Source organism: Glycine max, chromosome 10 (genome assembly GCF_000004515.6).
Source record: "Glycine max cultivar Williams 82 chromosome 10, Glycine_max_v4.0, whole genome shotgun sequence".
Lineage (NCBI taxonomy): Eukaryota > Viridiplantae > Streptophyta > Magnoliopsida > Fabales > Fabaceae > Glycine > Glycine max.
The window spans coordinates 37,775,764-37,787,600 of NC_038246.2; the positions used below are offsets into that span (position 1 = coordinate 37,775,764).

Genomic DNA, 11,837 nt, shown 5'->3' on the forward strand with positions numbered 1-11,837 from the left:
CTATTGATACTTTCAACATGTACATGAACCAGGTAATTGCACTATTGCGTTACTTCAATATTTGTAGGCCTTAATATCAAAAACATTGAAAAGTGCATGGGAGATCCAAATGCCAATACTGATAATCAACAATATTAGTTTTGGTAGATTGGAAAGGGATCGCGAGGTCATGTTGTTGTATTGCCTACTGTTGTTGTCAATAATCGACAATATCGAGGTTTGTACTCTATGCTCTTGTGATAGGTAGTCATTTGGAGTTCCAATTCTAAATAGAATCTTTCTAGGAAAATTGGAGAAAGGTGTTGTTCTTAATGCTATATGTTATGGGTTTCAAGAGACTACTGAACTAGTTGTTTGCTTGAGCAGTGGCAAGTGTTTACTTCTATTTTTTTTATTCATACAACCAAAATATACTTTGTGACTTGATTCTTTTTTACTGGCATACTTTATTGGGCAGATGTGGAGACAAATGAGTGCTTGACAAACAATGGTGGTTGCTGGAAGGATAATTTAGATGAAGCACTATTAGAGAATGAATTTAGATGAAGCACTGATATATATTCTATTTTTGTTTGGATTTAATGAAAATAGTTCGAGCATTTAAATCTCTTAATACATTCCTCTGAATCTATATTTTTTTTAAAGAGCTAAAAGAAAGGAATTTTATTAAAATGAATCCAAAACCGGTAGAAGCAGTACCAGCATGGTCAAACCAAATTATCTTCAATGCTTCAAAGGAAGCTGAAGAAGGAATAGCTTATCAGTGGTCTTACATGGCTGAGAATGAGTGTAAGTGCAATGACCTTGTAACATGGATATCTCTATTGTGCATGATATGAAATGACAACCTCATAATTTTCTGTGACTAACAGCTGGATCCTGGAGTTGAAGGGGGTTGTTGCCCGCATAGAAAAGAATCAAAGCCGCTAAATTGTAGTAGTGCATCACTTTTCTTGCACAATTACTTTGCAACAGTGAGTGGAACCTAATTATCAGAACTTTCTTCTTTATTCTGATAATTTATTATTTCATACGCCTTGTATTCTTCGTGAGTGGAACCTAATTTAGAATAATTTTAGCCCAACTTTTGTGGAATTCATCTTTGATTGATAGTTTATTGTACAAATGGAAAAGAATTCATGAAAACTTGCAACACCAACTACTTGTTTAGCTAGCAAAACTACCAAAGAGGTAACAATTTAATTTCATTATTTTTAATTATAATTTCTGTGCTATATGGCTTGCTTCTGAATTGGCAGCTATAACCGTTAATTTATGGGCCTCTATGTGCAGGTTTCTAAAAGTGCAAAGAAACTTATTCGTGAAAGCAAGATGTATTTGTTGTTTCTCAGTTGGAATTGTTATACTAGGAATGCTTCAGATTCACTCTCTCCAGTTATATTATATGATTCATATTGACTCAGTCATACGTGGTTTTAATTTTTCATACTGAAAATGCATCAAAAGTAAGAAAGGGTGCAGAATCCCAGCTTTTTGCTTCAAAAACAGCTTCCAGAGGAATTCAAGAAGCAGACAAGTTTGTTGACATATGTAACGATTAATCTTTTGTTTTATTTCATTCTGATCTGAGAGTAACATAATAAGGTTTATATAGGATGAACCAAGCTTTCAATTCTACAAAGTCCAATGTTAAGCCTACGACTGCGGCTTTGAACTTCAAATGTAGCGATCAAGCGGAAAGGCGAAAATAGGGAAGTCAAATGGTTTTGTTTTAGAACCATTGCTGTTGATATTCATAAAAGTATAAAAAATGTATAATTGTTGATTTTTGTGGAGGTTGGTGTTTGGGTATTCCTCACCTACTATGTTATTGGATCTGATCCAAATGATCACATCTAAAATAACTACTTTAAATAGTTAGGAGCATGCGAATGTTGTTGCTTCTACTAATTTTCGTGTTACTTACGATGTGAGTTCTTGAATTTTGTGCAGGTTCTTGAACATGATTGTTGCCAACACATTTGGAGCCTTTGCAATTATCACAGTTGATGCATTCGGTGGTTTCATTCTGTCAAAAAGTAAGTTCGATTAACATGAACATGTGACAAAAAAATTGTTGCATTTCTATCATACTAAAAAAACCTAAGGTAATGCTTCTGCATTTCATTGTCAATGAAACATGGGATATCAAAAGCTGGTGGATTGGGGGTTACTAGATTTCACATTTAATGTATGGGTAGAATGCTACCTTGGTCAATGAATTTCTTTCAAACAGTTGTCACAACGTAATTTCTTGAACTCACAACTTCAGAATTTGTATAATTTTGGTTAGTAGAAGTGTGATTCTAATTTTTTTTGCTCTCCAATTACAAGTTACCCACAATTTAGGAGTTGAATATCTGGAGTCTTGTGCATTCTTCACATATTCATATTGGTATTGGTTAGGCTTAGGGGCATTGGAGTTGAATATGTGGAGTCTCGTGTGTTCCTTTTAAATGTGATGTTTGGTCTTGCTCTTCAATTCCTTGGCCATGACTACTTTTCAAATCATTTGTACTTATAAATTATGGAACTTAGCTCGAATCAACAAAATTCCATTAATGAAACAAAGGTGGGTGTGGATGACTTGTATATGGATTTTGAAAACTCTTTTCTCTTTTATTCCCCTGCTCTCTTGTTCTATTCATGCCTAATTTTTATTATTTGTTCTTGTTTATATAGAATGATAGGATGTAGTTTTCTATAGCTAGAAAAATAAATGAAAATTTTATCACTTTCAGAAAAGCAATGCAAGCAAGTTTTATTAATAAGTATGCATCTGAATGTCCATGCAACATTTGATAAGCCACAAGAAACAATAACTGAAGATGAATCATCTAACGAAGGAACCATAGCAGATATTGAATTACCATGCATAGGTAAGCTATTTTACACTTATAAATCACTCATGAATACTCAATATCAAGCATACTCTTTGAGTATCAACAATTCATAATATACCCCAAGATGTTGAACACTTTTTCAAATGTCTCGCACAAAGTTCAGGAAGAGGTCATTCTCTTGTACTGGAGTCCAGACATGCATGGAAAGAAAAAAAGGAATGGTTCTTCCTTTCGAGCCACATTCATTCACCTTTGATGAAGTTGTATACTCTGCTGAAATGCCACACAAAAATAACATTTAAAGTTATAAATTTACCATGTTACATTTCTAATAGTGTTTCTATTAGGAATATACTTCAGCTAGAAGCAATTTGCGTTTCTAACTCAATTAATTTCAACTGGCATGAAATGAAGGAACAAGGTCTACAAGAGGACAGATTCGTGCTTAATTTTGAAGGGTGTTAGTGGTGCATTCAGGCCTGGTGTTCTCACAACTTTGATGGGTGTAAGTGGAGCTGGTAAGACTACTTTGATGGATGTTCTGGCGGGTAGGAAAACAGGTCGATACATATAGGAATTCATTTTACTTTTCAAAGTGCTTCAAACTAGAAAATATTTGAATAATCCATATTGATTGCATAAAATTTATTTAATTTCATATTGTCATGTGTTTATTGCAGGCATCTAAACGTTTGAAGTCTATGAATACCTAAAAAAATAGCTCCAATAACAAAAATAAAAAAAATGCATTCTACATCGGTCTTTGTCGTATGATCGTCGTAGAATGGGTACCATTCTACATCGGTCTTTGTTGCGTGACCGTCGTAGAATGGGTACCATTCTACATCGATCCTTGCTGCATGACCGTCATAGAATGCGTACCATTCTAAGACGGTCCTCCACAGGTGATCGTCTTAAAAATATACCCATTCTAAGACAGTCTGCACGACCGTCGTAGAATACCTTACCCCTTTTTACGATGTCGTCTACGACGACGGTCGTTAACCGATGTAGAATGGGCCCATTAACTGATGTAGAATGCAGCTATTCTAGTAGTGAATGTCTCATATGTTGACATAATTTGTTAATGTAATTCAACCTATGACTTATATCATTTAGACAAGTGGCCTCAGATATCTTAAGAATGGGGGGTTGAATTAAGATATCACAAACTATTTCCCAATTAAAATTTTATTCTTCTTTAATGATAATATCAATGTTCCCTTATTATGAATTACTATAATTCAATTCAAAATAAACTTCCTTAATGCAAATGATAAATAACAATAAATAAAGGAGTTTAAGGAAAGAGAAAGTGCAAACTCAGTTTTATACTGGTTCGACCACACCCTTGTGCCTACGTTCAGTCCCCAAGCAAATCGCTTGAGAGTTCCATTATCTTGTAAAAACCCTTTACAAGTTCTGAGCCACACAAGGACAACCCTTCCTTTGTGTTTAGATCGCTTTACAACAAGGGACCCTCAGTCCCTTAATCACTTCCCTTGAGTAAGAAGAAGAGAAGAAGAAATCTCTCTTGAAAGAGATAGATTGCACAATGAAGCACTCAAATAATTCCTTATTGAATCGCAAATGTATATAGAGAGACTAGAGAGAATACATTCTTCTTCATCTTTTACCATTTTCTTTCACAAAAACAATATCTTTTCTTTGTATTAAGCTCTCCTTGTCCATGGAGGGCTAGAAACTTCATTGTTGGGGAGTTATTCTACTGAGCACTCTTAATGTAAACTTCTAACTATATATTTAATGTTATTTTTTGGTGTTCTTTGCTTCTATCTGCATTTAGTTTACATGTTTGTGGCTTGATCATCCATTTGTATGTTTAGTTAGGTTTTTGAGTGTTGGAAAATGCTTGAACACCTTAGAACTTGATAGAACAGATAAAGGTTTGTGTATCTAGGAATAGAATGCAGTAATCTAGTATATTTTGTACTGTGTGCGTATTGCAACTCTTTTAGAATGAGTTTGTTGAGGAATCAAGAACAAAAGCTAAGAGAGTTAGGCTTATTCTTGTGAGGAATCATGGTCTGAGTAAATAGGTGGTGCAAGAGCACTATAACAACATTAAATAGAGAAAAACCTTTTAATACGACAAGAGAAAGTTCAGTAGAAGACTCCCCAATGTTTTTACCTTGATATTTACCGCATTTTACAGCTTTGTGTTTAAATCTTTTATTTCATTTCCTAAAGTTAAAAGTGTTTACATACTAAATACACATCATCTAAGTGAAACAAATTTCCTGTGGATACGATACTCGATCTTACCATTTAAATATTACTTATGCAAATTGGTACACTTGCCGATCAACAAACAAGTTTTTGGCGCCGTTGCCAAGGAATTTCTTTCCACTTAGATTATATAAACAATTTGGAAACATTTATTATTTATTCTTTGATTGTTTATTGTGAATATTTTCAATTCAAATTTAATCTCTTGACTTGGTTAACTGCTCTGTAGTAGCTTGCTTCTTCTATGCGAGGTAAAACTCCAGCAGGGGATTTAGCTCCATTGGATTTGGTGATTGAAGCTACTTGCAGGAGAAACAACACAAAAAAAAAGGAGGAGAGCACTACAAGAGAGGACAACTAACCCAAGTGACGAGAGAACTTTATCATCTGAATCATCATCATCATCATTTTCAGCTGATTTGAGAGGAACCGAAGTTGGTGCATCCGAAGCTAACATTATGGCAGACGATCAACCGATGAGGGTAACTCTTGAAGATTATTCCAACTCCACCGTGCCATACTTTTTCACCAGTATTGTGCGACCGGAAGTCCAAGCTACAAATATCTCTTATCCACTATCCTTGATTCAGTTGATTCCATGGTCTGCCCAATGAAGACCTATATGCTCACCTAGCAACTTATATAGAAATTTGTAACACTATCAAGATAGCAGGGGTGCCTGGAAAAACTATTCAACTGAATTTATTTTCATTCTCTTTAGCGTGTGAAGCTAAAAGATGGTTGTAATCTTTCAAAGGAAATAGTCTGAAGACATGGGAAGAAGTGGTGGATAAATTTCTAAAGAAATATATCCCTGAATCCAAGGCAACTAAAGGAAAGGCAACAATTTCCTCATTTCATCAATTCCCGGATGAGTCCTTGAGTGAAGCTTTAGAGCGTTTCCGTGGTTTGCTCTGGAAAACACCAAATCATGGATTCACTGAGCCAATTCAGCATTGATGGTTTGAGGCTGCAATCTAAGCTGTTATTAGATGCTTCAGCCGGAGGGAAGATCAAGTTAAAGACTCCTGAGGAAGCAATGGAGCTAATTGAGAATATGGCAACCAATGATCATGCTATTTTGCCTGACACAATGCACATTCCCACCAAAAGAAGTCTGTTAAAGCCTTCTTCACACGATGCATTGTTGGCCCAGAACAAGCTGCTAGCTAAACATCTTGAGTCACTCACGGAGAAACTTAGAAAATTGCCAACACAACTGCAAGCAGCTCAACCATCTCACTCAATAGTTATGCAGGTTAGGGGCTACAATATTTATGGAGGGGCTCATGAATCGGGTTGCTGTATAACCCAAGATGATGGAGCGAAAGAGGTTAATTATATGGGGAATCAAAACAGACAAGGATTTCACATAGGTGGTTTTTCAGGTTACCAATAGGGAGGAAACTTCAATCAAAATCAAGGACATAGGTGGAGATCACATCCAGGCAATCAGTTCAACAAGGATCAAAGAGGGTCTTCCAATAGACCTCCTAATCAAGGGCCAAACCTGTATGATAGAACCACCAAGCTGGAGGACACCTTGACTCATTTTATGCAGGTCTAAATGTTCGATCACAAGAGTACTGAGTCAGCCATTAAGAACCTAAAAATCCAAGTGGGACAACTGGCCAAGCAAATAGCAGAAAATTCCTCGGGGGGTTTTGGACCGAATACTAAAAAGAATCCCAAGGAAGAGTGTAAAGTTGTAGTTAATAGAAGCAAAAGGGAAGTGTTTGTGGAGGATGAAATTAGGAGCAATGAAAGGGAGTTAGAAGCTGAGGAAGAAAAAGAAAAAGAGGGAGAACAGATGAGAGAGAGAGAAAAATAAGTAAGGTTAATGAAGGAGAAAATGAGAAAAACAACAAAAAGAGAGAAAGTGAGTTAGGAGCAATGAAAGGGAGTTAGGAGCTAAGGAAGAAAAAGAAAAAGAGGGAGAACAGACGGGAGAGAGAAAAATAAGTGAGGTTGATGAAGGAGAAAATGAGAAAAACAACAAAAAGAGAGAAAGTGAGGGGGTAAAGAAAAAAAAGTGTAAGGATAAAAAGACTAATAGTGAGCTAGTGAGGGAGAAGAAGAAAGAGGTTGTCCCCAACTCAGGAAAGGAAGCACCATATGCTTTGGTACCGTCTAAAAAAGACAAGGAGCGATACTTTGCTCGCTTCCTTGATATTTTCAAGAAATTGGAAATTACTCTTCCTTTCGGAGAAGCATTACAACAGATGTCACTCTACACTAAGTATCTCAAAGATTTGCTGACCAAGAAGGGTAAATACAAACACAATGAAAACATAGTGGTGGAAGGCAATTGTTCAGAGAATCCTTCCACCAAAGTACAAAGATCTAGGGAGTGTGACTATCCCATGCTCAATAGGTGTCGTGTTGGTTGGAAAAGCACTTATTGATTTAGGGGCTAGCATCAATCTTATGCCCCTATCTATGTGCAGAAGGATAGGGAACTTGGAAATTGCACCAACTAGAATGACATTACAGCTAGATGATTGTTCAATTACAAGACCCTACGGTGAAGTAGAAGATGTGTTGGTCAAGGTGCGTCACTTCACGTTCCCTGCTGATTTTGTGATAATGGATATAGAGGAAGATGTTGAGATTCCATTGATCTTAGGCTGTCCATTCATGTTGACGGCTAAATGTGTGGTGGACATGGGAAATGGTAACCTAGAAATAAGTGTAGATGATCAAAAGGTTACCTTCAATTTATTTGACGCAATTAAGCATCTAAGTGACCACAAGTCCTATTTTAAGATGGAGGCAGTTGAGCATGAGGTGGCCATGGTAGCTAGAGCTATGGTATTACAATCTCCATTAGAAAAAGCTCTGACTATTGTTGTGGATTGCCTTACAAAGGAAGAAGAAAAAGAATTGAAAAAATGCCTAGAAGAGTTAGATGGATTAAAAGGAAGCCCTTCAGAAAAAGTTGTGTTTGAAGAACTAAATAAGGACATTCCCACAGAGAAGGCTAAGGTGTATCTAAAGATCTTGCTGGATCATTTGAAGTATGTGTTCTTAGAAGATAATGAGGCAAGACCAGTGGTTATTAGCAATTCTCTAACTGATGAGGAGGAATCTCGGCTGGTGAAAGATTTGAAGAAGCATAGGGCAGCGATTGGATGGCACATATCCGACCTTAAGGGAATTAGCCTTTCCTACTGCATGCACAAGATCAACATGGAAGCCGAGTACAAACCTGTGAGACAGCCGCAAAGAAGACTGAATCTTTCTATGAAGGAAGAAGTGCTCAAGTTGTTGGAAGCAGGCCTCATCTATCCCATCTCTGATAGTGCATGGGTGAGCCCCGTACAGGTAGTCCTTAAGAAGGGTGGCATGATAGTGATAAGGAATGAAAAGAATGATTTGATCCCCATAAGAATAGTCATGGGGTGCAGGATGTGCATCGATTACAAAAAGTTGAATGATGCCACAAGGAAGGATCACTTTCCTCTTCCTTTCATGGACCAGATGCTTGAGAGATTAGCTGGTCAATCATTCTATTGTTTTCTGGATAGCTACTCTTGTTATAATCAAATTGTTGTCTAGACAATTTGGAGCAAGTGTTGCAACGTATTGAGGAAACCAATCTGGTACTTAACTGTGAAAAATTCCACTTCATGGTCCAAGAAGGGATTGTATTGGGCCACAAAATTTCTGTAAGGGGAATTGAGGTAGATAAGGCAAAAATTGATGTTATTGAGAAGTTGCCTCCACTAGTGAATGTTAAGGGAGTAAGAAGATTTTTGGGGCATGCTGGATTCTATAAACGGTTTATTAAAGATTTCTCAAAGATTGCCAAACCGCTCAGTAATTTACTCAATAAGGATGTTGTGTTTTTATTTGATGAAGAGTGTTTGAAGGCATTCAATGCCTTAAAGACCAGCTTAGTGTTCGCTCCAGTCATTATAGCACTGGATTAGAGCCAAGTGTTTAAGCTCATGTGCGACGCAAGTGACTATGTCGTTGGTGCTGTGTTGGGCCAGAGGAAGGAAAATTTTTTCATGTTATCTACTATGCAAGCAAGGTCTTAAATGATGCTCAGCTGAACTATGCCACCACAGAGAAGGAGATGCTTGCAATTGTATATGCCCTGGAAAAATTCAGATCATATTTGGTGGGATCCAAGGTTATTGTGTACACCGACCATGCAGCTATTAAATATTTGTTGACCAAAGTCGATTCTAAGTCCAGGTTAATCAGATGGATTCTATTGCTGCAAGAATTTGATCTAGTCATTCAAGAAAAGAAAGGATTTGAAAATCTAGTGGCTGACCACTTGTCAAGACTAGTAAATGAGGAAGTGACTTTGAAGAAGCTTGAGATAAGACATGAATTTCCAGAAGAATCGCTGTTAGTGGTGAATGAAAGGCCATGGTTTTCTGATCTAGCCAACTTTAAGGTAGCAGGAATCCTTCCAAAGGATTTGAATTGGCAGCAAAAGAAGAAATTCTTGCATGATGCCCGATTTTATGTCTAGGATGATCCACACCTGTTTAACATTGGAGCTGATAATCTTTTAAAGAGATGTGTGACAAAAAGGAGTCTAAAAGCATATTATGGCACTTCCTTAATTCACCTTGTGGAGGTCATTATAGTGGAGACAAAACAGTAGTCAAGGTCCTGCAATCAGGATTCTTTTGGCCATCACTTTTCAAGGATGCCCATGAACATGCAACTCATTGCGATTAATGTCAAAGAATGGGAGGAATCTCAAGGCAGAATGAAATGCCCCTACAGAATATTATGCAGGTAGAAGTCTTTGAGTGTTGGGGAATTGACTTTGTAGGTCCACTCCCTCCATCTTTTGGGAATGAATACATCCTTGTAGCTGTTGATTATGTCTCCAAGTGGGTTAAAGCAGTGGCTGCCCCAAAGAATGATGCTAAAACTATTGTAAAGTTCTTGAAGAAGAATATATTTGCTTGCTTTGGGGTGCTGAGAGTCCTAATCAGTGATGGGGGCTCTCACTTTTGCAACAGCCAACTTCTAAAGGTGTTAGGCCATTACAGCGTCACACACAAGGTGGCCTCACCATACCACCCACAGATGAACGGTCAAGCTGAAGTTTCCAAAAGGGAACTGAAGAAGATTTTAGAGAAAACTGTGACCTCTACTAGAAGAGATTGGTCAAGCAAGTTGGGTAATGCATTATGGGCTTATAGGACTGCCTTTAAGACCCCCATAGGCCTATCTCCATTTCAAATGGTTTATGGCAAAGCCTACCACTTACTAGTGGAGATGGAGCATAAAACATATTGGGCTTTGAAGTTTCTAAATTTTGATGAGGCTCTATCGGGGGAGAAAAGGAAGCTGCAACTCTTGGAGTTGGAGGAGATGAGACTGATGCATATGAATCATCCAGGCTATACAAGCAAAAGGTGAAGGCATATCACGACAAGAAGTTGCTGAAGAAAGACTTTCAACCAGGCCAACGAGTTCTGTTGTTCAACTCAAGGATAAAGTTGTTCCCAAGAAAATTGAAGGCTAAATGGTCTGGACCATTTACTATCAAAGAGGTAAAGTCGTACAGAGCAGTGGAGTTAAGAGATCCTCAATCAACAACTCCTGAGAGAAGCTAGATTGTGAATGGGCAAAGAGTGAAGTTGTACCATGGTGGGAGCATTGAGAGATTAACCACTATTTTGTATTTAAATGACCCTTAGGGGGGACACACGTCAAGCTAGTGATGTTAAAGAAGCACTTACTGGGAGGCAACCCAACTTTTCTTACCTTTCTCAATCATTTTATGTTGTTTTAATGCATATTAGTTAGGTTGAGTTCATTTGAGACTGCTAGAGTAGAGTGAAAAAGCATGAATTTAATTGAAAAAGGGGTTGGCCACAAGCTTCTCTAAAGCTAAGGATGGGAAAGACTTAGACAAATTTTTCAGTCATCCAACTCGCTCAGCATGACACACGCGCTAAGACATAGCCTATGCGCTGAGCGAGCAACACTCTTGCTAAGTGTGCCAATCCCTCATGTAGTGGCTAATGGGGTCTCGCTAAGCGAGCACATACGCAAAGCCCAAAACCTTCTTGGGTTGTGCATTTATTGAAATTGGGCTAAGCGAGCCAGCTCGTTAAGTGCATCATGTTCTCTCGCTAAGCGTGCTAGCATGCTAAGCGCAAAACCCTCCCGATCTGGGCTTTAATGACAATTGGGCTAAGTGAGACCATCTCGCTAAGTCCAAAAGTCTCTCTGGAATGGAAATTGTGCTAAGCGAGACCGTCTCACTAAGCGCCACCCCACTACTGCATCCTTATTCATTTAATCCGCTGAGTGTGCCAAGGCCCGCTTAGCAGAAGTTGCAAACCAATCAGAGTTGTAGAACTCGCTAAGTGCGCCTCTAAGCGCTAAGCCCAAAAACCTCTCGGGTTCACATTTTAAAGAATTAGGCTGAGCAAGTCTGTCTCGCTAAGCGCGTGAATTTAAATTTTGAAAATTCAAACGTCATAGAGTGCTCGCTTAGCATGACACTCGCGCTTAGTGAGCAAATCAAAAAGGAAAACATAACTTCCTTAGGGCAGCTACATTTTTTTATCACTATAACTACACCTCATATTTCTTCTGCTAATCATTTGTGTTGCTTACCATTGCACTCTGCTTACTTTGCATTTGCACTCAATCTCTGTAGTCCAAGTAAGTTTTCTTTTCCCTCTCTTGTTAATTTTCAATTTTTTGAACCCTAAGGTAGAGGACTTAAAAAGTTGCTTGTTGAGTATGTAAGTTTGT

The 11,837-nt window shown here is 37.8% G+C and overlaps 1 protein-coding gene and 1 long non-coding RNA gene across 3 annotated transcripts; both read left to right on the forward strand.

The window, feature by feature from the left end:
• Positions 1–5: 5 nt before the first annotated feature.
• On the forward strand, positions 6–2,590 carry LOC121172876 (uncharacterized). Of its 2 annotated transcripts, XR_005886637.1 has the most exons (4): positions 6–217; positions 458–789; positions 873–1,191; positions 1,294–2,590. It is a non-coding gene; the product is annotated as an uncharacterized lncRNA (long non-coding RNA). The 2 variants fall into 2 exon arrangements; XR_005886636.1 differs by having other exon boundaries at positions 6–789.
• Positions 2,591–7,574: 4,984 nt separating this feature from the next.
• On the forward strand, positions 7,575–8,651 carry LOC102659841 (uncharacterized). The gene has a single exon (XM_006590088.1). The coding sequence runs from the start codon at positions 7,575–7,577 to the stop codon at positions 8,649–8,651; it is 1,077 nt and encodes a 358-aa protein (XP_006590151.1).
• The last annotated feature ends 3,186 nt before the right edge of the window (positions 8,652–11,837 follow it).